Below are 24,160 nucleotides of genomic sequence, written 5' to 3' on the forward strand. Positions count from 1 at the left end.
TATTTTCCTGGGCTCCAAGATCACCGCAGATGGGGACTGCAGCCAAGAAATTAAAATTCGCTTGCTCCTGGGGAGGAAAGCTATGGCAAATCTAGATAGCATACTAAAAAGCAGAGACATCACCCTGCCAACAAAAGTGTGTATAGTCAAGGCTATGGTTTTCCCAGTTGCAATGTATGGCTGTGAAAGCTGGACCATAAGGAAGGCTAAGCGCCGAAGAATTGAGGCCTTTGAATTGTGGTGCTGGCGGAGACTCCTGTGAGTCCCTTGGACAGCAAGGTAATCAAACCGGTCAGTCCTAGAGGAGATCAACCCTGACTGCTCTTTAGAAGGCCAGATACTGAAGATGAAACTCAAATACTTTGGCCACCTAATGAGAAGGAAGGGCTCCCTGGACAAGAGCCTAATGCTGGGAACAATAGATAGGAAAAGAAGAAGGGATGGCAGAGAATGAGGTGGCTAAATGGAGTCACTGAAGCAGTCAGCGTGAGCTAAGGTGGACTCCAGGGGATGGTGGAGGACAGGAAGGCCTGGAGGAATGTTGTCCATGGGGTCGCGATGGGTCAGACACAACTTGACTAACAACAGTGACTAACAACAACAGTGAGTCACCACTCAAGAAAAATGGCTGCCTAAGGCATGGAGTATTAGATGAAATGAACACTATCTGTGCTTTTGAGGTGGAGTTGAGGTCTCTTCATTACATCTTTTTGGTAGTAATATCTGGGGGTTGAAGAAAGAGAATACATGGTGTTTGTCACTCCTGCTTACCAAGAGCCTGTGGGAAAGAATCCATTTACAGTGGGTAGCCTGTTCAAGGGCTGGGGTGGTACTGAAAAGATGCAGGCCCCAGGCTCACAGAACAAAAGAAAACAAATCCACATATTTGCATATGCTAATTTACATATAGTCTAAGGTAGAAGTGTGTCTTTAAAGGGCCTGTCTCCTCAGGACAATCCTGTTGGAAAAAATCACAGAGAGCATTTGATTTCAGAAAAAAAGCATCAGGCAGAACAATTCAAAGGAGGGACAGGTGGAAGCACATGTGGGCAAAAACCAATTTAATGCTGTGAACAGAGGCAACAGTTTCTTTATTTCAACAAGTGCCCAATTACAGCAGGTTGGTATTCAGAGAGTCTTTCAGAGAGTACAGGCCCTCCTGAATCATCCACTGACACCACTTCACACACCTCTCTAGACAGACCCTTAACATGATCACATTATCTAGCACATTTCGAGTGTACAAAGTGTTTCACATAAATGATTTTAATAATCCTTAAGGAGATCCTGTGAAGCAGGCCAGTATAATTATCCTCATATTACTGACATGGGGGTGTGTAGAACATGGCGTACAGCTGTGAGCACAAAAGCTTGCAAAGTCTTATATTCTGGTAAGCTAAAATTGAATTCTGCCTTTTTTAATGAAAAATTAATGACAATGTATTTTCACTGTAGATTGGCCACAGCTGGTGGATTATAATTTGTATTTAGTTTTGTTTTAACTGTTTGCACTTTTTCCTACTTAGGACTGAGCCGCATTGCTGGAGCTGGGTCCCACTGTGAGAAGGCATGCAATCCTCGGATGGGAAACCTAGGGTATGGACGTAAATTGTGGACAGATACAAAATGCGGGGGCAACTCCACAGAGTATTACTGTTCCTACAACGAGAATGTAGACCTCATATGCACATGGCCTAAGTGTAGCAAATGCAATTCCATGCATTCCCATCAGGCTCACCCACCTTCTGCCATGGTTGACTCTTCCTTCAAGTTGCCACACACATGGTGGCAATCAGCACAGGGGGTACACAGGGAGAAGATCCAGCTGAACTTGGAAACTGAGTTTTATTTCACTCATTTAATCATGGTGTTCAAGTCACCAAGACCAGCAGCCATGGTCTTGGAGAGATCTCAGGATTTTGGGAAAACATGGAAGCCTTACAAATATTTCTCCACTAACTGCTCAGCAACCTTTGGGCTGGATGATGACATAAGCAAGAAAGGGGCAATTTGCACTTCAAGATACTCTGGTCATTTTCCCTGCAGTGGAGGAGAGGTGAGTTCGTTAAGATATCAAAGACCCATGAACAAGTAAAAGTTGAATGGGGGGTGGGGGAAGGTTAGGCACCCCTTCCTCCCTCACCTCTTTCTTGCTACAATAAGTTTATGATACATTTTACAACAAAATGTTTTGGTTTTGAGAAAAATGTTAGCTACTTCACTGACATCTTACATTCTATGGTTTAATTATATAGTGTCTTTCCTGGGTTTATACTCATGAAAAGCTAATTGATAAAGCCTTGTTTATGTGCTACATTTCAAGATACTTGTTTATAAGTTTTGAGAACTGTGTCATGTTCCCTTTCTTTGTGTGTACAAATGCTTAAGAAAGCATAGTTAGCTATCTATTTTAATACCACATTTTACCACAGGTACCCACTTGTCTTTTTTACAATTTATACTCATTTGTATTTATACTAATGAATGTTGAAAAAATTGTCTAGACAAAGAGATTAGTTTACCTTCTATAACAAAGAAACAACCTAAAACTGGCAAGTAGAACACAGTTGTCAAGTACTACTTATCATGCCATCAGTTACTCATATGCCATGTCCTTCCTGGGGTTTCTGTATATCCTTCATTCTGAATTCCTGTCTGGCAACTGATATTGGCAGCTATGCTGAGATAATGGAATGGCAACAACCTCACTGAGAACAGAGGAGTTGAGAGGGAGCGTGGATTGACTGCAGGACCGCTCCCAGCTGGGCACAAGCACCTACAGGAATTATGGTTGGTTGCAAACCTCGGACTCCAAGGTTCCTTCGAGATTCCTGGGATTCTGTTGCAATGTGGGCAAACATCCTTGCCCACCATGAGAGACAGAGCAGTACCAGTGACAATTGCTGGACTAGTAGTAGCAGCTCTAAGCAGCTTATCTGTGCCCACACAGCATTTCATAGGCTCAGTCCCATGTTTAGCACAGGCAGAACTGTTGTCTCTTGCATGATTCTGCAATCACACTGCACAAGCCTGGAAATCAGTAAGTGAGAATTACATCCCCTTCAATCATGTAAGGCAATGGGCATTTGAATGTCCCAAATACATGTTTTTTCTGTGAAATGTGAATGAGGAAGTACAGAGAATCTGCTTTGAGGCATATGCTCTCCCTACAGCGCTTAGCTGAGTGAGATCCTTTGTCCTTGCAGCCCTGCTCACAGGTGTGCAGTTGAGAATCCTGTTGCATGCAGTGAGGTTAGCACAGCACCAGTGCAATTATGAGAAGTCAAATACTATTCATCTTCCCATATAAAGTATGTGATCGTTTGAATTTCCTTGGCATTGGGTAGTCATTGTTTGTACCAAGGGCCCCCTTTGTGAAAAATATCCATCACTGGATCCTTGCTTACATGTTCCCAGTTGCACCACCTACATGTGAGGAACAATGAGGCAGGCCCAACCTGCACATCTCGGAATGTTTAAAATTATGCCACATCTTTTGCAGGCATAACATTATACCGTAACTGCAGGCCAGACTGATCCCAGGGTGAGCACTGAATTCTAATTACTTTCTGATCCTTCTTCTCCATGACCACAAGTTTGTCCAGTTTTTACCTTTGAAGTTGTGCAAGAGTATTGTTATGCTGGCACAATTGGTGTTAACTCAGAAGCATGCTGCTAATTATTGCAAAAAAAATGCCCATTCAAAAATGGCAACATTATATCAAATTTCCAAGAAGTATTAAATATCAGGGTTTGGAGATTATGTAGATTGCATATTAACATTTGCTACATTTTAACACTACTATTATTTATTTCCAAAGTAATAGCAGAAACATTCTGGTGACCAGATGGCAGGACTGAAGGTCTTGCAAGCATGCCATTTAATTTACTACAGCTTGCTACACTCAAGCAATTACTCCTAACTGCCAATACCAACATGTATCTCACATTAAACAGCACCAGAGCATGAGCTGCTTTGAATTATATAGGACTTACTCCTACTCATAATAGTTTCTGATTTCAGATATCTGGAAACAGTAACTTAGATTAAGCTTTCAGGTATCATATAGAATCCAGCTAAAATGATATACTGGAGTAACAACAGCAGCTAAATTTTCCAAGTATTATAAACTAGAGGATGATTTTCAGGTAGATGACAGTAACAGCAAAGCTTGACCTTCGGTTGCATGTGAGTCCATATGCAAGTCCACTTTCTCTTGGTTACCATTATCTGGATTTATATATAATGTACAGAAAATTGGTATGACGATAAGAACAAAGAGAATTCTAGCCAGAATATGGGTATCTGTTATTTTTGCAATCAGTTAAAGAGGGGCAAGCATCCTATTGGCTTGAGTCTCTTGATTCCAGTAGAAAACCCCCAGAGCCTACCATGACAGGTCTCAGAATATTTTGACACCCAAAGTGAGAAAAAAATCACCTCACAACATTAGCACTGTTCTTGAACAACGTAAAACTGGTTCATGGGAAGAAAGCATGAACTTCCTGAGATACTGATATCTTCCATTTTTATTTTCCTTCTTTGGCTCTGTAACATTGCCACATTGATCACAGTCACTGTATTGTAAAAAGTTTTAAACATTTCTTTAGAACACAGCATGTTTTAAAACATTGTTCTTCAACCTGTCCAGACCTGAGGCCCATCTTTGATTTTCAAAATGCAATGTGAAACCACTTTCACCTTTTGCTTATTTGGAGAGAGCAGGGAAAGAATGACACAAAACACTTCTTCAGACACATATTCTCCTCTTCCACAAATAACCATGGTTGTGTTCCTATGCCCTTATTAGCTGTGTGCCTCTCAAAGTTTGCCAGCCAATTGGTTCAGCTCATGCTGGGGACAATATTGCAATTTTAAATGGTGTGTGACTGCAGCCCAAATGGACCAGTGCAGCATTTTTCTCTACTGCATGCCAAATCTTGCTTGACTGCTTTTGCTGCTACCGGCCTGGGGGTCATTTGGCACCCTAGATCTATTGGAGCTCTAGGCAACCACTCACCATAACTATTCCTTATGGGACATATTTATAAAAGTGAGTATAATTATTTACCGTGTCTGTTCTGAACAAGTAAAGTTCTTGTGGAAATGAGAGAAATGCAAAAGTAAGTAGTCCCTTGCTGAAGTTAGATTTATTTATTTATTTGGTTGCATTACAACAAATTTGTAATGTAACCAAATAAATAAATAAATGTAGTGTTCAACTGAGTCATTGGTATGGCCCTTTAGAAGGCTCCAAAATAATATCCAGAACAAGTCATATACTTGTCTTAAGAGGTGCTTTTGCAGAGATGAACATAGCTGCCTTCTGTGGTCTGCATATATCACAGCAGTCATGAAGTTGGAAGATTTCTACAAGACATAGATGCAATCATAGGTGCAATCACAGAATTAAAATCCACATTTATCATCCTGCTTTTTGAGGCATAAATAACTTCTTAACCCTCCCTTCTATTTCCTACTATATTGGACCAATAGGCATGGAAAATGCAGACTTAATTTGAACGAAGCACTCAAGCTACAAAAACAAAAGCAAATCTATTGAAGGTAACTTCACTTTTATCAAGAACTGCAGAGACTGATACAAAGAATCACTTTGGGATGCAAATTCCAATGGATGCCATTTCATTTTCCTGGCTTCTTGTGTTCTTTCCATTAGGAAAAAAAAATCAGGACTGCAGGTCAAGTGAAAGAATGTCATTTTGCTAGTATACTACTCGAAGAAGGTCAGAGTCAGTTTTTAAGTTAGACCTTGCAAGAAGGTATCTCTAAAACATATTACAACTTGATGAGTCTTTTCCTTCAAAATAAGGGTGCAAGCAGGCAAGTACAACTAAAATGAGCATAGAGTAGGAGAAGAATGCTAATTACATTATATTACACTACAATGCTTCTCCATTCTTTTCTCTTCCAAATGAGCAATCTTCAGAGTCTGACATACATAGTGCAGTATATGGCTCCAAGGAAATTTAAGCTTCCTAAGTAGCATTCTTAGTGACTATACCACACCAGATCTTTCAGCTGCAGTGGAGATTCTGTTGCCCCAGGTCCATGGATTTTCTGGTATATCTTTAGCTTGGCAGTGAACAAGATCACAGTCAACTAAAGCAAATTAGCATTATGGAGATAAAGATTTTGTATTTGCATTAAAAGCATGACCAAAACAAACGTTAATTTAAACTGTGTGAATCTTGCCTAAGATAGCAAGCTGTGACATACCTGGTTTTCAAATCCTGCTACAGCCAGAAACTCACTGGTTAACCTTAGCCAATCCATTTTCTTTCCATCCCCATATCTGAGACATATGAACTAAATTATAGGTCCTGTGTTACTGAAAGGCATCCATTCCAGGTTGTGATGACTACAAACTAATCTATAATGCTGTCACATAATTTAGAAGAAATTGTAATTCTATAATATAAAAAATAATGTCATATCCCACTAAATGAGAGAAACTCAGGCAGATGGAATTCAAGTATTCCAACTGGGATTCCAGCCAAGATACCGGGAATAATAGGTTTACTCTCGTAGCAAGTATCTTGGAATGTATAACAACCACAATAAGTTAGGCTCAACAACTTGTCACAAATACGTTGCTTGGAAACTACTTCAGTTGTCAGGAAAAGGATGCTGACCTGCAAACAGATAATCATGCAATACTTAACCTTGTTTTGAGGTGGCCTGATCTTGTATAATTTTCAAGGTATAAATAGCTCACTTAGATGGTTGTTTTTACACAAGTACATTAAACTGTTAGGATCACTGCCCACCCTGCACCCCCGCCCCCTGGCATTCCAGTGGCATGATAATGGACCAGATGCAGACCTCTCCTGAGGTACAGGTGGTGGAAGCTGTGGAAGATTGTGGTCAAGTCTACAAAATGCCTATTTGCCCCATGTGAGAGATACTTTTGCAGCCTGTTGCGTAATGGAAGCTACTTGGCCATTACTTGAATTAATCAATCTGGTTAGCTATTCAGCACTGCAATGTGTCTGCTGTATGTATGTGGCTTTTCTCAGATGAATCTCCTGGTTTCAGACCTGAGGTTTTTTGCACAGTGAATTGATGCTAATCTACCGTCATGTGGTTCAAGATAGGGCTCATTCAGTACTGCTATATATATGTGCAACTCCTGGGTATAATCATCATGTTGATGGCTTTTTAACAATTGATGGCTTTGTAACAAATAAGATAGTATTGAAATGTTAAAAATAATGCATTTCTAATGTATTTCATGGATGGAAATAGAGACCATCCCAATCACTACCTGAGCATCCATGTCCCTCCCATGAACATTTTTATTAATGTACTTCTGCCATACTTTGACCTCTGGACCTTCATTTTCACTCCAACAGTTCAGCCTGCACTGATTTCTAAAACAAGCTGTATGTTACTCAACTGAACATTACAGTCTTCTACTAGAGTGTTTAACCCTAGAGTAGACTCTGGTTGTGCTTCTTACAGAATGGTTGCAAATCAAGCACATTCAACAAAGACTCTGGGCAGGGGGTTATGGGATGTGTGGGTTGTGGAAGAGAAGTATTGTATACTTGGTCTCCAAGTGCATGACTAGAGTCAAGATGCCTCAATTCCTGTCTCAGATATTTATCCAAGATCCAAGTACATAGCAAAATCTGAAAAGTTCTAGTGTGCAGCTCTGCACACTGATAAATTGTAAAAAGCACCCTGAGATATTTGCAAAGCAGGACCAAGAAAGAGACAGTGTTTTACAAGTGTATCGTATCTAAAAATAGGTACTTTCCTTAGTCAGAATGCACAAAATAACAGTGGTTCAAAAATAGATTTAAGCCTCTGAATGGTTTTGATGCTTAGTCCATCCCGCAGTACTCTTTCTGCTCTTCTTACAAACTGGGGATGGGGAACCTTCAGCCTGCAACCTTGATAAGGCCCATGGGGATTGATTGCCTCAGGCCTTTTTTCCATGAGGAAAAAGTTCTTACCTTCAGTCAGCACATGATCAGAGAAAAGGGCTTTCCCCTGCTTAGTGCTGAAAAGTCTCCCTTTCTCAGCACAAGAAACCCTGTGTCCAGTATCTGTTGACTGGGAATAAGAGTTCTTCCCTGTAGGGCAGAGGAGATTATACTGGGTTATCCTCAGGCAATCCTTAGGCACAACATGGCAACCCCCTGTGGATAAGTTGCCTTTATGAATTGCTCTACAGTCTGAGTTGCAGGGTGGTTTGTTTTGGGCCAACAAGCCAACCTGTTAATGATTAGCTTGTTCTAGAGGTTGTTGAACCCGTCATGGTTTGTGTGCCATGCAAACCCAGGAGACTGGTTCCATCATGGATTGCAGGGGTGACACATAAGAAACAGTGGAAAAAAACCCTTGTCATTCTTGGCAATCTTGCCTGTGTCACTACCAGTGACAGTGACATCATAGATGCTCAAGTGACACTTTCCTACTCTTTGGGGTGGAGGGGGGGAACAAATGGGCTAAATGTTGTTCATAATTTGAAAAAAAGAACGTTGCAGGTGCAAAGTAATGGCTACCTGAAATGTGGGACCTTGCATCCTATGAAAGTGCAGTAGGTAACATCCAAGGACATTATCCAAGTATTGTTTATACTTAACTGATGTCAATTGAAAAGCAAAGCAACAAAAAGGGTTTGGTACCCCAAAAGTGGGTGGTGGGTATTTCTACCCCTTTTAAGTGTGCTCCTCTGGTTTTTTAATATTGCTCTGACTATTACTGCTGTTCACCCTTCCCACACTTCTCCAAGCTTCTAGGAAAGGAGATATATACATCCTATATCCTTGTGGCTAGCATTTTCATTTGAGAGCTGTCAATATAAAGTTTTTTTTTCTTTTAGCCTCTCTAGCAAATTGGATCAAGGTGGTGGGGAAACACAGAAAGAATGACTTAAAATTTGCATCTATTTCCCTTATCCAAAAAAAAAAAAAAAAGCTTGCCTGTTGACTGGATTCACATGACATGATAACCCATCATTGGTAATTAGCAGTCATGGGTTGTTTTGTTGTCCAGACCTCATCTGCTTCCCATTGGATGCAGCAAGCCACCCTCACTAGTCATGGTTTATTCTAAGGGTTGCCCATCTCACAGCAAATTTTCACATTCTCCAAACTCAACAAAGCAATCTCATCATGGGTTACAGGATCAGTTTCTAATGTGCTCAGCAAGGACAGCAAAACCTCTGCCACTTTCGTGATCTTGCACATGCTGCTGCCAGTGACAGCTCCTTCACTACGTCTGTGCAGCACTTCGGAGTGGGCATCACTGCTCCACTACCTTCTATTAATTTTCTCCCAATTCCAGGAAACTGAGCGACTGTAATATTATCTTTGCTGGGAGGAGGGTTTTCAGGTGCACAGGTATGGCTGTCCCCTGTTATGGACCCACAGTAAACCCAGTAGTTAGTGCTCTAGAAAAGCACATAGGAAGTAGTAACTCCTCTTTCTGAAGCAGCTGAAGAGTTGGAGAAGGCAGCTGGCAGTGAGAACTCTCAGTTCAACCTAAAGGAGATGGTATTGTACCACCACATTTTGGTGCAACTGAGAGCTGGAAACAATGTGCAAATCAGTCTTGCTTGGTTTGTTTCAACGTACTTTGCTTCTCTTGACAGCTGAAATTTAGAAGGCCATTGAGAAGGCAAGACTGCAGATATTAGACAGCTGTATGTGCATACCTGTGTTCCCCTGAAGGCCGATGATGATGATGATGAGGCAAGCTTGGTTGTGTAATTTTCAGGGGCCACAAATTAAAATATGAACCAAATTATGCTTTTTTGACATTCCCAAAAAAGGGGGCTGTGACAAATGGATTGAAGAATGGAAGAAAAGATGGAGTCTGTTGTGAAGTATGGCGGGACACTGGCTGAAGGACTGAAGGGCAAGGTGAAGGAGCACATGCTATAATGAGCTCTTTCATCTGTTGGGCATTCCAGGCATGGTTCTGAGAACAAGCATATTCACAGGGTGGCTTACTGGAAGTGCAGACGTGGCCATCCAGTCTTTTTGTTGTCTGAGCTTTCTTCTGCTACCTTCTAGAAGTCGTCTGGAAGCTTGCACCGCTTATATCTGAGTAGACATGACACTCGCATGCTTGCTTTTGAGTATAAATGCCATTTGAAAGTGCTACTGAATGACTTAGGCCTACTTCCTTCTGGGCTGTATCCTGTGCAGCATCACTTGTTTTCTTCCACCTAGTCAGGCTGAGGCTTGCCTGCTTGTGCTTATTTCTGTATGGACATGCAGAGGTTTGTCTTGCTTATTTGTGAACAGAGACACTGCTCCTGCTTTCTTTGGAATACAGATAATTGCCACTATAGATTGGCAACAACCAGTGGAGGAATTGTTTTCCAGCCATGCCCACCACTGGAATGAAGCCCCTGAAAGCATCTCCAAAATGGAATTAGGCCTCAGGTTGAAAGGCTTCCCCACCCTGGTTATAAACCTTGCTAAATTGATCCCATTTTGCAAACCTTTACTGATGTTTGTCATGCTCAGAGGTAGAGAGTTCTTCTGGGGAATCAGCTATGTTTCCAATGACTTTGCCTCTGAACTAAAAAGCAAAGCAATTCACTTGCTCTCCTGCTCACCCATTCCTTAGCTTAGTTTTGGAACTATGTTGAAGCTTTGTTGTTCTGACATACGTCAACAAGTAGTGAAGGCATGCCAAATCCAAGGGCATAAATCTTTGGGGAAGGAGGAAACTTGCCTGAAGGAAGAGCATTTAAATACCATCTTTCTTGTTGATGGACCAAGAACATTTTCTCTATGTAGTGCAGTAGAGCTATTTGGGGGTTGGGGGAGAGAATGGCAAATGATTACACAGCTATTTGTAAGAAAAAAAAGTTTTAAATGAATGTTTATTGACATTATCTAAAAGTTGTCTAGCAAGGAAACACAGTTTTTATTTATCTATAACTGATTATATATTTCCAAATAGTTTTTAAAAAGAGATTTTAAAAATAAAAGTTTTTACTTAAAGAAGCATTAACTAAGCACATGGAGATGTTGAAAACATTGTACACATAAACGAAATGAGGGTTAAAAGTGTGTGCAGTTATTTTCAGTTAACAGAGCATCAAGTCTTTCTCATCTAGGGCTGTCACTTCTTCGCCCACTTCTTTGCTCATGGTAAGCAAAATCCAACAGGTGGGAATTCTGTCACTGTAGATTTTTCCCAGGAAATTCTACACAGCAGCATCTTTTAAACAGATTTTAAGAGGCATTACCCTCCACCACCACTACTACGACAACCACTTTTTCATTTTTGGAATAATGGAATTGTGATGTAATCTTTACAGGTGCAGAGGACCTTAGTGGTATAGTTTTTAAAAGAGAGGTGGTTTTGATGTGGGCAGATGAACCCATAATAGTTCAGCACACACTCACTATTTTATTTTGGTGGACCTCATTTTTATAAGCTTTTTAAAAAACAGATTGTTTAAGCACTTGTCTGGATGTTTGGGTGTGTATAAATTAGCATTAGAGGGGTATCACACAGTATCTCGATAATACCATAATGCTACTTTAAAGAAAAAAAGTTCTAGCTTTGTAAGGGCTTAGCACTATTCTCTCACACTGATTCCCTGCAACTAACCACCCTTTTAAAATGGCATTGACCAGAAAGGGGAATTCCCCCATCATTTTTAAGTATTGCCAGAACCCATGGCAGCTGTCTGAATGGTTCCTTTTAGCTAAATGGGCTGAACAAAGACTTGCTAAAATGTACAGTCCCTGAGAAATTTTTCTTTAATTATGCACATTCTGATTTGCAGCAAATTATATGCCACCCGTTCATGTATGTGACTTTTATTTGTAAATATTTTGTGGGCTTCACAAATTCTTATCTCTGTAATTTTTGAGGTCACACAAAATGAGAGCTGAAGTGCACAATCTGATTGTATAAAGAGAAATGTTATGAACCTGTTTCACTGCAGAGAGAGAAGCATCTGTCATCCAGAATCCACTTCATATGACAGCCAAAGATGTTGTATAGTGGTAGAGAACACTAAACAATAGTGTTTTACATAACTTCCTGTGGCTTGTTAATCATTTACAGTGTCTCTCAAGAAACTCTTTATAAAAGCATGCTATATGCAAATTTAATTTTCACTTAAGATTTAAAAGGAAGTGTTTTATGGCAGTTTGGTATTTGCAATAATAATATTTGTACTCTTACTTTTAACAAAAAAAACCCACCCCATATTAATTTTTGTGTGGGAACTTCTTTAATTTATTCATTTTATTTTAGAATGGTAGCATAAACATTTAAGGCACAATTTATTGAAAAGCAGTATATTTCATATTTGAAAGTCCTAAAACAATGTACATTTTAATTGTTGAATCCTATGTAAATGTTCATTGTTCACCTGGATTAATACACATCTCCAAGTACACACAAGTATACATGCATAAGAATGCATACAATAAGTACGGATACATGTATACATTTTTCTGTAAGATCAGCTGTTTGGATCCCTATATACTATATTCTGTAGTTATGGTACTTTGTGAATTGCCTAGAGAACTTTGGTTATTGGGTAACATAGAAATTAAATAAATTATTGTCAGTATTAGTTTAAAACACAAAAATTAGTATCTCAACAGCAGTAAATACAACTTTTAAAAGTAGCCTGATTTGCCAAAATAATTACATATTTTGCCAATAATTAAGAAGCTATCCCTCCAACTTCTCAAATGCTACACAAAACTAGTCTTAACTACTTTCCTATGCTTCTTGTGGCATAGAATAACATAAAACTGGAACTATTACTAAAAACACTACCTTCCAAACTGACTATAACCTGCTTCCTAATTATGCTATGTAGATATATATATATGCACCATTTCAGTGCAGTGCCAGAGCTGATTACTTTGGTTTAAAAGAATGCAAACATTTTCTTGGGCCTAAAATATTAAGTATGTTAGAAAACACTCTTTCCTTTCCTTTGGAAGAAAAAAATATCCCAGGCAGGCATAGACTTCTTTTTAAAACTTTATTGCAATAAAGGGAACAGAAAGGAATGGCTTCCTTTCCATTGTTCTGTTCGCCTGAGCACATGTTCACACACCCCTTTTGAACCCTGCTCCCAGCCGCTTGTTCCCTCCTCCTTTCCCCTAATTGGCTAATAGGGTACTGAGAGGTTACACTCTTTCTGCCCACCTATTCTGTGCTGCCCCAACACTGGCCCTTCTTCCCAATTTCTAGTACTGGGTGTACTAACACTGAAAGAAAAAAAAGGGGCGCATCTACACTAATCACTAAGGAAGTAAACCAGGTGGGATCAGACATATAGGATTCTTGGCCTGGTCTGTCATGTGTGTACAGAAGTATGGTGCGGAACCCCCTCTGAAGTAAGGCTGCTTGTCTTAGACAGGTCCCACATTTTTCCACTGCGAAGGCAAGATGTATACTTCACTTTGAAATATTTAACCAGGCTAGTTCTTAATATATATAATAGATTTTTATGGTTCCTAGTTCAGCTTCTTGGATTAAAGTTGAAAGCAGCAGCCACTCCTGGAGCTTTTACATTATGGAAAGTCTCCCCTTGGGCACACATGTTCAACCCCCTCCTCAATTACATTTTATACAAATCAATGCAATTGCCAGCTGCAGATCTCCATAACAGTTACCCAGGGAGTGATCGCTTTTAACTTTTACATCCCACTATAAATGGAGCTTAGTTGGCCCAATAAAATCTCCTACTTGTGCTTTTTATATAAGAATAATAAAGGTTTGAAGCTTATTGCTATTGTGTGTACTTTCTATAGGAAAATTGTGCTATTGGCTAGGGCTAGATGCAGAGAAAAAGAGGCATGTGTTCCGACTGTGACAAGTAGGTGGTCTTCAACATGTGAGCACTGAGAGGTTTTGCTCAATTTCTGCTGGATTACTCACTGGCTGAGCTCAGACATAAACTATGTTTCCTGAGCATGTACAAAATAGCAACAGAGTCAGGAAGCTAAAAAGGAAAACAAAAAACAGTGCTAGACCATGGTTGGTTTTAATTTGCCTTCCACAATGGACAGCCATATGTATATGAACCAGAGGCAGATTTGGAAGAAACAAGTGTCCTAGGAGGATCACAGAACAAAAATACGTTACTATTGATAATTAGTTCCCGAATCTTGAAACCCCTGCTCCTGCAAAAAAATTGATTTTGTTGTGGGTCTTTCTTTTATTTTTTGCTTGACCTGCTTTGTCCACTGCTTGACATTCCTAATTCGTTAATCATTTCTGCTGTGCTGTCCTCAAAAAGCAATGCCAGAACAGTCAAGAGGTATATGAACATAACTGCACATTTCAGATTCCCTGGACTATAAAATGCAACACACAAGATACCAGCTAGTTTAGTTGCTTACTTCATTTTGGAATTTTGAAAAGCCCCAGCAAAGCTAAATGCCTTATTCTTACCTGGTTGGGAAAGGCAGTGCCATAACTAGTCAATTCTGTATATGGAATAATCTCCTAATTCTTCTTCACTGCTTCCTGGTTCCACTATCACAAGCATTCAAAAGATCAAAATACAAAATATGTGAAAAAGAATAACTTCTTATTTTAAAATATTTTTACAGAGATTGCTTCTGAGATGTTAAGTTTTCATGGTTCAAATTACGGCTTGCTGATTTACAGAATGCCAGGTTAGAAGACATGCTACAAAAGGAAACCTGGTTTCTTGATGATTTTTAGTTGGTAGCAAGTACTGTTTCTAATTTTCTTCTTTCCCACTGACAATATCCAACAGCAGAATATCTGTTTTGCTATCCACCATCTTGTAAAAACTGGGAGGTATCGTGTGAATGCTGTCAGTGCAAAATAGAAAGCAAAAGAAAGTCTATGGTGTGGCAGTTGGACCAGGTACCTAGGAGACCCCACTTGGCTATGAAGGTCACCCAGGTGATGTTGGGCTGTCTCTAATTCTCAGTTTAAACTACCTCAGAGGGTTGTTTTTATGAGGATAAGATCTAGTGGAGAAGGCTTTTCCTTTCTTGTGAGGAAGGCTTGCATTCCTCCCAAGAGGGAAACAGTGGGATATAAACGTAATAATAATACTATGCTGATTGCTTGGGTAATTGTTCAATATAAAATTGAAGGAAATAATTATACTACGGTTACTTGTGACAGTGTCTTTTGATGACGATACCCTAAATGTGTTGGAGGGTTGCATTGGTAGGAATAATCCCAGGAAATTGAGAAGATTATGGGAAGAGCACCTGTAAAGTCAAGGAAGAGGCAGAGTAGCAGGCTGAAATACATGAAATTCAGGGAAGAGTGGGTAGAAGAATTATGCCAAACCAGGCAATTACACAAAGAGATGAATAGATAATCACCTGACTTCTTTAAAACTAAAATCAGCTGCAGGAAGATACTACTTTGTTCCAGTGAAGAAAAGGCAGAAAGGAGGGGCTGCTTTTGTCTCCTGCTATTAACTGCAAGTTGCTTTCCTGCCTTCAAGCAAAAACAGATACATAGATCACCCTTTTCATCTTGTGGGGAAAATCCTAGTGGAAAAAAATGGAAGACAATGGCAACATGACTGCACTTCCAACCCTGTGAGATAGGACAGGCTGCCAGCTAGACAAAACTATCAGGCTTTGTCTATTATCCAGAGGTAGGGTGGCCACCACTTTTATTTCATAATTAATAGCTCTCAGCTGAACACATGACAATCCAGGCATGGCTTTCATATGCAGAGATGGATGCAGTCCTTTTACAGGATTTCCTTTAAGTTCCTTAAAAACCAGGTCAATGTGCTTTTCAAGCAGTCCGTTGGACAATGCATTTAGCTATAAATGCAGCATTTATGTCAGACACTAACTTATGAATCTGATTCAAAATCTGCAGACAGTCTGGAATGCTGAAATGCAGTTGGCATATCTAATATGAACCATTTCATTTCATAGCATTTGTTCCCTGAATATTTCATATTTTAAATCAAGAAATAAGTAAGAAAAATAGGATATTATTTCTTCAAGGGAAGCCAGAGTACTAGATTTTCTTGAAAATGTCTCAACCTCTATTTTCTATCTAAAAGGCAATGCATATCTAGAACTTGGATGATATCCAAGCAATTTTCTTTCATATTTGATGTCATCTCCTGTTCACAAAGCTGTGAAAAAGGCATTGTAGTCAGGACTGTATGATACATACAGCAAAAAAACCCCAGGAATGAATACAAGTAGTGATGCTGGAATCTGAGTTTTTGTCCATAGTTGTCTGATATAAACTTTTTTCCTGGATAAGCATAGAAGGTTTGATGTCTTAAGGAAAGGGAAACAAAAGCCTTTTGTGTTGCCGATTATTTAGATCTCTCATCAAAAGGCTCACCACTTTTACTCATGGCAAACACAGCTCATAAGTGTTGCCCTCTTAATGGACTTCCCCAACCTAACTTTTGGCCTGCTCTCATTTAGCAGTCCTTTAAAGGATTTTTACTGCCAATCCATAGAACAGGTATCTAATTGTATAGTACACCAAGTGAAATATTTTATGTATAAGTATCACCACCATATGCACCCAAAGGTTTTTTTTAATGCATTAGTAAAATCCATGCATATATTCTAATGCCCAGCTTGTAGGCACTAAGACATCCAATTGTAGTTGTTTCCATCACATTGGCTGCTGCCAGATTTGGCATGCTGACAAAGTGCACAAAAGCACACTGCTTCCATTCAGTTCAGAAATGTAAATGCTCTAAATCCTTTTCTGTTCCCTTACAACTCCTCCCCACCCTGAGTGCCCCCAGTCTCTGAGTGAAGTCTGGCAGTTTGGAAGGGAGCCAGATCTTGGTCAAGAGAGAAGCTTAGCTAAAAATGTTAGGGGGAAAAAGTGCTTAGACATGATGATCAGCACACAAGCCAGTGAAAACACAAAAGTGAGAGTCCAGTGAGGTGGAGAAATCAGAAGCCCAAGTAAATTTATCACAAGCGGAAGAGCCTTTGGCAAAGGATTATTAAAGCTTTGTGCTGATGCCATATGTCTTACTTTGAAAAGAGGGTGTAAATAACAAAACCCTTCCACCCATCTGAACAATATTCATGCATAATAAAAATGAGAAGTAAATTCTTTCGCTTGACATTTTAACTTAGTTGTGCCAGACTCTTGACTCTTCATTCATTTACTGGATTCACGTTTTCCTGGACTCATGTCATTTCACATTGTACCTGTCCTTTTCAGAACTTTTTGCAATGTTTTAATATTTATAAATATTAAATATTGAATTATTATTTATAAATGGACCCATCCAGTCACATTTCAGCTAGGACACACGATTCCCACTGTTTGAATGGGTACTTCTGATTATAGGAGGGAAAATCTGAGTAAGCAACCAGCCAAAACTTTGGAGCCTGTGAATAATCCAGGAAGTAGATTTATTCAGGGAAATGTTTTTATTCATTGTATTTCTTTACAAGAGCTTTATATAAAACAAACACAACAATGTGTTAAAGGCAAAAGCAATAAACCCCATAAAATATGGCTGAATCTGAAAATAAAATGTGGTCAGAGGGCACCAAAAACAATACAATGTTAAAGCGTGTTTGACTTCCAGAGCCAGGGATACAGAAATGGAGTTGTTATTCTGAAGGCTCTTCACTTGGCTCTTCTGATGATAGGTCCATGCGGAACCACCAAAAACATGCCACCTGATGACTTCAGTGGCCAGGCAGGTTGCTATGGGAAAGATGCTCTATTAGGTATTGCGGTCACAAGTTGTTTAGGGCTTTATACACTCACACCAAAAACCTCGTCCAGTAGTGAATAAGCAGCCAGTGGGGGATTTAGCATTTCAAAAGGTATACAGAGGAAACATGCACCTATGAAATTAGTATTCTAATTCCCTCTGAATGGTAAATGTGAATTAGGATACAGAGTTTATAACACTTTCAAGTGCTACAATAATTCAATAATTGAAAAAAAAACCCTGCCAGTTTAAGATTAGAATTAAAACTTTCTTGTGTTAGCTCAAGCTTCACAAGGTCAAGTTTAAGTGGATGCTAAAGGTGATACTGTAACAGATATGCCTCATGATCAGTAATGATGTTATACAATTTCACAAATTCTGTTTATTCCTCATAGTCTCTAGGCATTGCACATTTGGGCTCTGTACTTGTGTAGGGGCTCAGTCTGGAAACTGGCTATAGCTGAAGAATTTTTAGTAGGCGCCCTTTCCCACTATCCTAGTCCTGGGGGAGCGGGGGTCCCATTTATTCTTGTTCTTCTTTTACTATTGTGGTTTCCTTGCATGGATGCATGTTTTTCTTGCATGTCTTTGGACTTTATTAGGCTGGGAGGTAGTGTTTTATTCATTACGATTGATTGATCGATCGATTGATTGATTTGATTTGTTTTCTGCCATTTTGGCCCAAGGGCCCCTTTTCTCCTATTATATTTTATTCTTTTGCTGAAGCTTTTATTTTTAGTAGAGTTTTTTTCCTTGCTGTGATCTTGGGTAATGTTTTTCACTTAGAACATATAGTAGTAAAGGCCTTACTTTATCACTACAGGAATCTTCCTGAGAGTTGACCATACCTGTTTGTTGCTTACATCAGTAGCTGGCAGGATAGGGAAACAGGACTTCCCTAACCTGGCATTCTGCAGATGTGCTGGAGAACAACACAGCAAGACTTGGATGCTTCATAAGGCAATGCGGAACCAGTAGAACATCTGGAATATTCTATTTTAAAATAATAAGAGAGATTGCCATGGCTATAAAATCCATATATTATGGCTATATTTCTGATGAATTTTGTAGATGACTTTTAAGGTCAAAGAGGTAAGCAAGTACTCCAAATCACAAGAAGGAACAAAAGCAGCAGAATGGCTTGGCTTAGGCCATACTATTACATGGTTCCATATTTTAAAGGCCATTTGGAATACTGAACATAGAAAATATGCATATTCAGATGCAGGTCACTGGAGCTTTACTCACTTGGGCTATCAGCAACCTGATGGCAAATGAACTGCATAGTCAAGCAGTTCTGCTTAGCATGTGTCACACTTTCCATCTTGAGCTTCAGCCACATTGTAAAGCTCAGCAGAGCACTATATTTCTTCCTTGTCTATAACCCTGCATGATCCACACAAGCAAAAATAAGAAAACCATGGTAAAATGCAAGCTGCCAAAAATATGTGTGTCTGATTCATAACCAATGCAATGTTTGCTTCTGATGAATTTATGCTCCACAGTCTCCTGGTGGAAAAAGCCTTCCTTGAGTAGCTTTTTCTGCACTGCTCATCATTTCTGCCCATTCTAAACACATTCCAACCATCCGAATCATGCCAGGACACCTCGTTTTTCTAACCCTAACCCTACCCTGGTGCACACCCCTAACCCTAATACAGGGCGGAAGTTCCATTGAAAAGAGGGCAAGTTTGAAAAAGGCTTCCTTGAGTAGCTTTTTCTGCACAGCTCATTGTTTCTGCCCATTCTAAACACGTTCCAACCATCAGAATCATGCCAGGATGCCTCGTTTTTCTAACCCCAACCCTATCCTGGTGCACACCCCTAACCCTAACATAGGGCTAAAGTTCCATTGAAAATAATGCAATTTTGAAAAAGCCTTGAGTAGCTTTTTCTGCACAGCTCAATGTTTCTGCCCATTCTAAACACATTCCAACCATAAAATCATGCCAGGACACCTCGTTTTTCTAACCCTAACCCAGTGATGGTGAATCTTTTAGAGACCAAGTGCCCAAACTGCAACCCACTTATTTATCACCAAGTGCCAACACTGCAATAAAACCTGAAAACTGAGTTTTTAGTTTAGAAAAAACTCACAGCCAGTCCAAGCATATATATATATATATATATATATATATATATATAGTTGGCTGTGCACTGACCGTCCATGTGAAAGCTCAGATAAGTCACGGCTAATGAGTTGTGACTTTTGATGTCATTGCCTGGCAGCGCTACTCCTTTCCAAGCATGCACATGGCCCCTATGGGTGCTGTTATCTGATGCTCGGCTACTGGGGCGATCCTGGGGCAACTTGGCTCACGTGCCGACAGTGAGGGCTCTGTGTGCCTGCTGTGGCACGCGTGCCATAGGTTCACCACCACTGATCTAGAGTATACTGTACTGTTGAAAAATGATGCAAGCAGCCCTCTCTACAAGCATTTTTTAAGACTCCAGTTGGCATCCCTCTTATTCACTTAATTTTGTCTTTTTTATTATTTCTAGGTTATATATCGAGCTCTGTCACCACTTAATCCTACTGATGACCCTTACAGTCCTGAAGCTCAGGCACAGTTGAAGATCACTAACCTTCGAGTACGGCTGCTTAAGCGACAATCCTGCCCTTGCTACAGCAATGACCTGAACACAAAACCTCCGCAGCTAGCCTACTACGCAGTCTATGATTTTATTGTAAAGGGGAGCTGCTTTTGTAATGGTCATGCAGATCATTGTGGGCCCATCAAAGGATTTAGGCCTGTTAAAGCTGCAGGAGTCTTCCATGTGGTAAGTTTATGTTACACAGACTTTGCTCAAAATCTCAGATGGACAGATTCACTGTTCAAAAATGAGATGTATTTTTATACATCTAGGGGCAATCTAGGGGCAGTCTGGTGGAGAATTAGCCTCTCGAAGTCAAGGGATGCCATTCAAATTAATCCCCTGAAGGTAAGAGCTGTTCCAGGATAAGGAATAATAAATGTTAAGAATTTCTCAAAAGAAGCATCTATCTTACTTAGGCAAGAAAGGTCTGGGATACTTTAATTTTGAATTAAGCTGTGAATGACCCAGTTTGCATGTAAGACAACTTGCAGGTTGTTTAAACCATGGGTTGTCAGAGCTTCCTCCCACACACTCATCAATTCCACTTGGCGTTTGCTTTCATCAACCTAGTTTGAATGCATGGTTCCTTCTTGAGGTGAAACTCTGGGTTCTTTGTCCCTCAACAACCTGGAGTTCTTGACCTACACATTGTATCAACAAGCCATTCCTAAGTAATGGATTAAAGTGGATGCAAAGCATAAGTGGGAAATGCACAGGAAGCAGCACATTAACTCACTGCAAAGAGAAGTTGTTGCAGGATTCAGCAGGGGTGACTCTTATTTACAGCTATGAAACCCCAGGCTGTGCATGTAAGTGGGATTTGCAAGGGTGGCAGATTGGGACAGGGAAACAGTAAGCAGGTAAAGCACTGATTTCCTACTTATTTCTGCACTTACAACTGCCTTCACTTAGAGTGACTTTTCCTGAGCTATGCTGGCTGTAGGACTCCTGTTACATGTCTTTGAATTCACATGGTAGCAGGGATGCTCAATAGTATACATTTTTAAGCATATGTCCTGATTTGCAGATTTAAAGCAGATCAGACCTTTGCACTGAATCTTGCCATATAGCAGCTCAAAAGATTACTAAATGCAAATAAAATGCATATTTTAAATAATTGACTAGAACATGGTTAAGCACAAGTTTAACAGTGCAGTACTATACAAGATTACTCAGAAGGCAGTTACATTGAATACAACAGATTTTCATTCCAAGTGTATCAAAATAACTAAGGTTCTATCATGTTCCTGTTTATAAAGCACATTTCTCTTATCAAGTGCCTTGTTGAAATTCTTTTTAATTACAATAGATGAGAAAACAGTGTTGGATCAAAGGATCATGTTTAGATGAAGAATTATTCCCATTCAATATTGCCTATAGGTCCTTTTGTATAGGTTTTTCATGATTTGTGAGCAATAGAATAAGATATTCCACTTTCACATCAATAGTATAAGCAGTTCAGATGTTCTGAATATTGACAAATAAAGATGTTCTGTCCTGAAAAGAACTAGGAAGGATTGGTGCAGTACTTCCATTAAAAGGCTAGGATTAAAAGAGGGAAATTATATATAAGTGAAATTCTATTGGAAAGAGGATTTGGCATCAAGCCAAATCTAGCCTGGAACACATCTAATCTTTGTTTGACTATAACTCTCAACATGAAAAGAAAGCATAGTTCTCCTCTAATAAAATTAACCTCATTACATGTGTGAAAATGAACACATATGAAAGGTTACAAAGATTTAATGTATAACTTGTAAGTCTGTAACATTTATAAGATGTTTCCTTGGTGGAAATACTTTCAAATTAGCTACACAAGGTAGATTGTTGTAGCCAAAAATATCCAGGACCATACTGGATTTTAAAATAAGTTGTCACCATTTATGTTTCCCATATGTATAGCTATTCTACAAGTATAGCCATAAGCAAGCGTTGCAGTAGATAGCAATACGCAACAATAGTCTAGCAGATAAAGTCAAAACCAAGGTCTGTGAAATACAGTTCAGGATTTCTGGTAGTTTAATGATTGGCCTGGGTACTGTTCAAATTATGCTACTGATTAGACCTGGAGAAAGAATGTTTATGGGGCTTTTACTCAAAAGTTATCTCCATTAAATTTAAGGTGCAATCCTGTGCAATTTATGCAGAAAAAGGGCCTGCAAGTTGCAGCAGACTGGCCAGACATGCTGGAGCTTGTAGGCCTTTTTTCTGTCTAAACTTGCACATGATTGTGTCTTTAATGGAGTTTATTCCGGCAGCCTTAAACTGTAATCCCATACCTGCTGCTGTGCCCCATTCTCACCCCCCCCACACCTCACTGGGAGTTACTTCTGAGTTGACAAGTATAAGATTGCATTGACTTATTTATATAGTGGCAATCTCTGTAGAAGAGGCATCCTTTCCCCAAAAGCCAATACAGTACTTGAATGACAAAGAGGACCAAAGCATTAGAAATAATAGTATAAGGCACAAAAGAAATAGTTAATGGCAGGAAAGAGGAAATACTTTCCATTTCTGCACTCTCATTGATTGTTTTAGCTGTTTAATATTGGTAACACAAAAGTTAACTTATTAAATTCAAAGTTTGCTTGAAAATATAGTATATGATGTGTGAAAAATGTTCTACTTATTGTAGTTATTTTTAAAGAATTTCCAACAAGGAAACATCTAGTGAAAGTTACAGGTTTAGAATTTATACATTAAAACCTTGCAAGCTTTCATATGTTTCAGTTCATACTTTTCTTGCTAAAACATCCCCCCCCCCAAAAAAACTTATAACTCTTTCTTTAGCTTTGTCTCCTTGTTAAATGTTTTACTGCTGTATTTTTTGCCAGTTTTGCTATTGAAAAGAGCCACATATAAACGTTATAATTTAAAAAGCATTACCTAAAGACTGATTCTCCTCCTGCCCTTTTGTTGACTTCCCTTATTTAGACTGTGAAGATTTATGCTTTCTCAGCATATGCTTCTATATTACAATAAAGCTGCAGTTATTGTGCAAAACTCAAAAGCATAGCAGTGATCATAAGAAATAGGCGGTGACAGGCAACAGCCTGTAAGTTAGTTAGTTCTTTCTCATAATGGTGGATGCAGGGACAGAAGTCATGAAGTATTTTGTACAAAAACAGACAATTTGAAAAGAAGTAATTGAATATATTAATTCAGGAACAAAAAGACAACAGAGGCAAACATGCCCTAGCAACTGTTTTCATGTGTGAAAATCAGTCACTCATTTATCTTACACAAGTCAACTTTGTAACACTGTTTGCCTTGTATAGCATAATGAGTGACATTACCAGAGACCTGTCAAGTTAAGAAGGAAAGCAGTCTGGAAGTAAAGTAAAATGGGATGGCCTAATGACAGGATGAAAAATAGTGTGAAAAAAGAATTCTAGTTAAATTAACTTACTTGCATCAATTCACAATACAGTCGAACATCCTGGGAATTGTGAGCATTTAGTAATGCATCCATGTCCATTTGGCAACGTGTATGTAACTTCAGGTTAAAGGGAAATTGCTGGAAATGTTTTCATTCTAGTTCAGTCTTCAGAAATGTACCTCGGCTGCATATCAAACCAGAGCCAGGCACATGAGTATCGAAGTGCAGAAATATGTCCCAGTGCAGCATTAGCTACACCTTATTATTTCAAAATGTTTCCAAATTCTACTGGATCATTGTTTGTAGCTGAGTGACATAAATTGTGCACCCTGACATTCCACCAGACTGATTGTCCCGGACAGCCATTTATAGGCTCTGTGCAAATAGATGCAGTAGATGGTCTTCTGAGTAGCTGTCAGGTTCTTTGTAATGGAACTAAGAGCTAATAAAATAAACAAGACTTTTTCTATTGACATCAATTGAATAGAACTAT

General features: G+C 39.3%; 1 protein-coding gene across 4 annotated transcripts in view; it reads left to right on the forward strand.

Annotated features, from left to right (window-relative positions):
- Positions 1 to 24,160, forward strand: part of NTN4 (netrin 4) — a 76,528-nt gene that overhangs the window by 30,910 nt on the left and 21,458 nt on the right. For all 4 annotated transcript variants that reach the window (XM_044455546.1, XM_044455547.1, XM_044455544.1 and 1 more), the window contains exons 2-3: positions 1,527 to 2,056; positions 20,193 to 20,471. In XM_044455546.1, coding sequence (XP_044311481.1) covers positions 1,583 to 2,056; positions 20,193 to 20,471 — 753 coding nt within the window. In that variant the 5' untranslated portion in view covers positions 1,527 to 1,582. The remainder of the gene's footprint in view (positions 1 to 1,526; positions 2,057 to 20,192; positions 20,472 to 24,160) is intronic.

Source organism: Varanus komodoensis, unplaced genomic scaffold (assembly GCF_004798865.1).
Source record: "Varanus komodoensis strain SLA01 unplaced genomic scaffold, ASM479886v1 scaffold8, whole genome shotgun sequence".
NCBI lineage: Eukaryota > Metazoa > Chordata > Lepidosauria > Squamata > Varanidae > Varanus > Varanus komodoensis.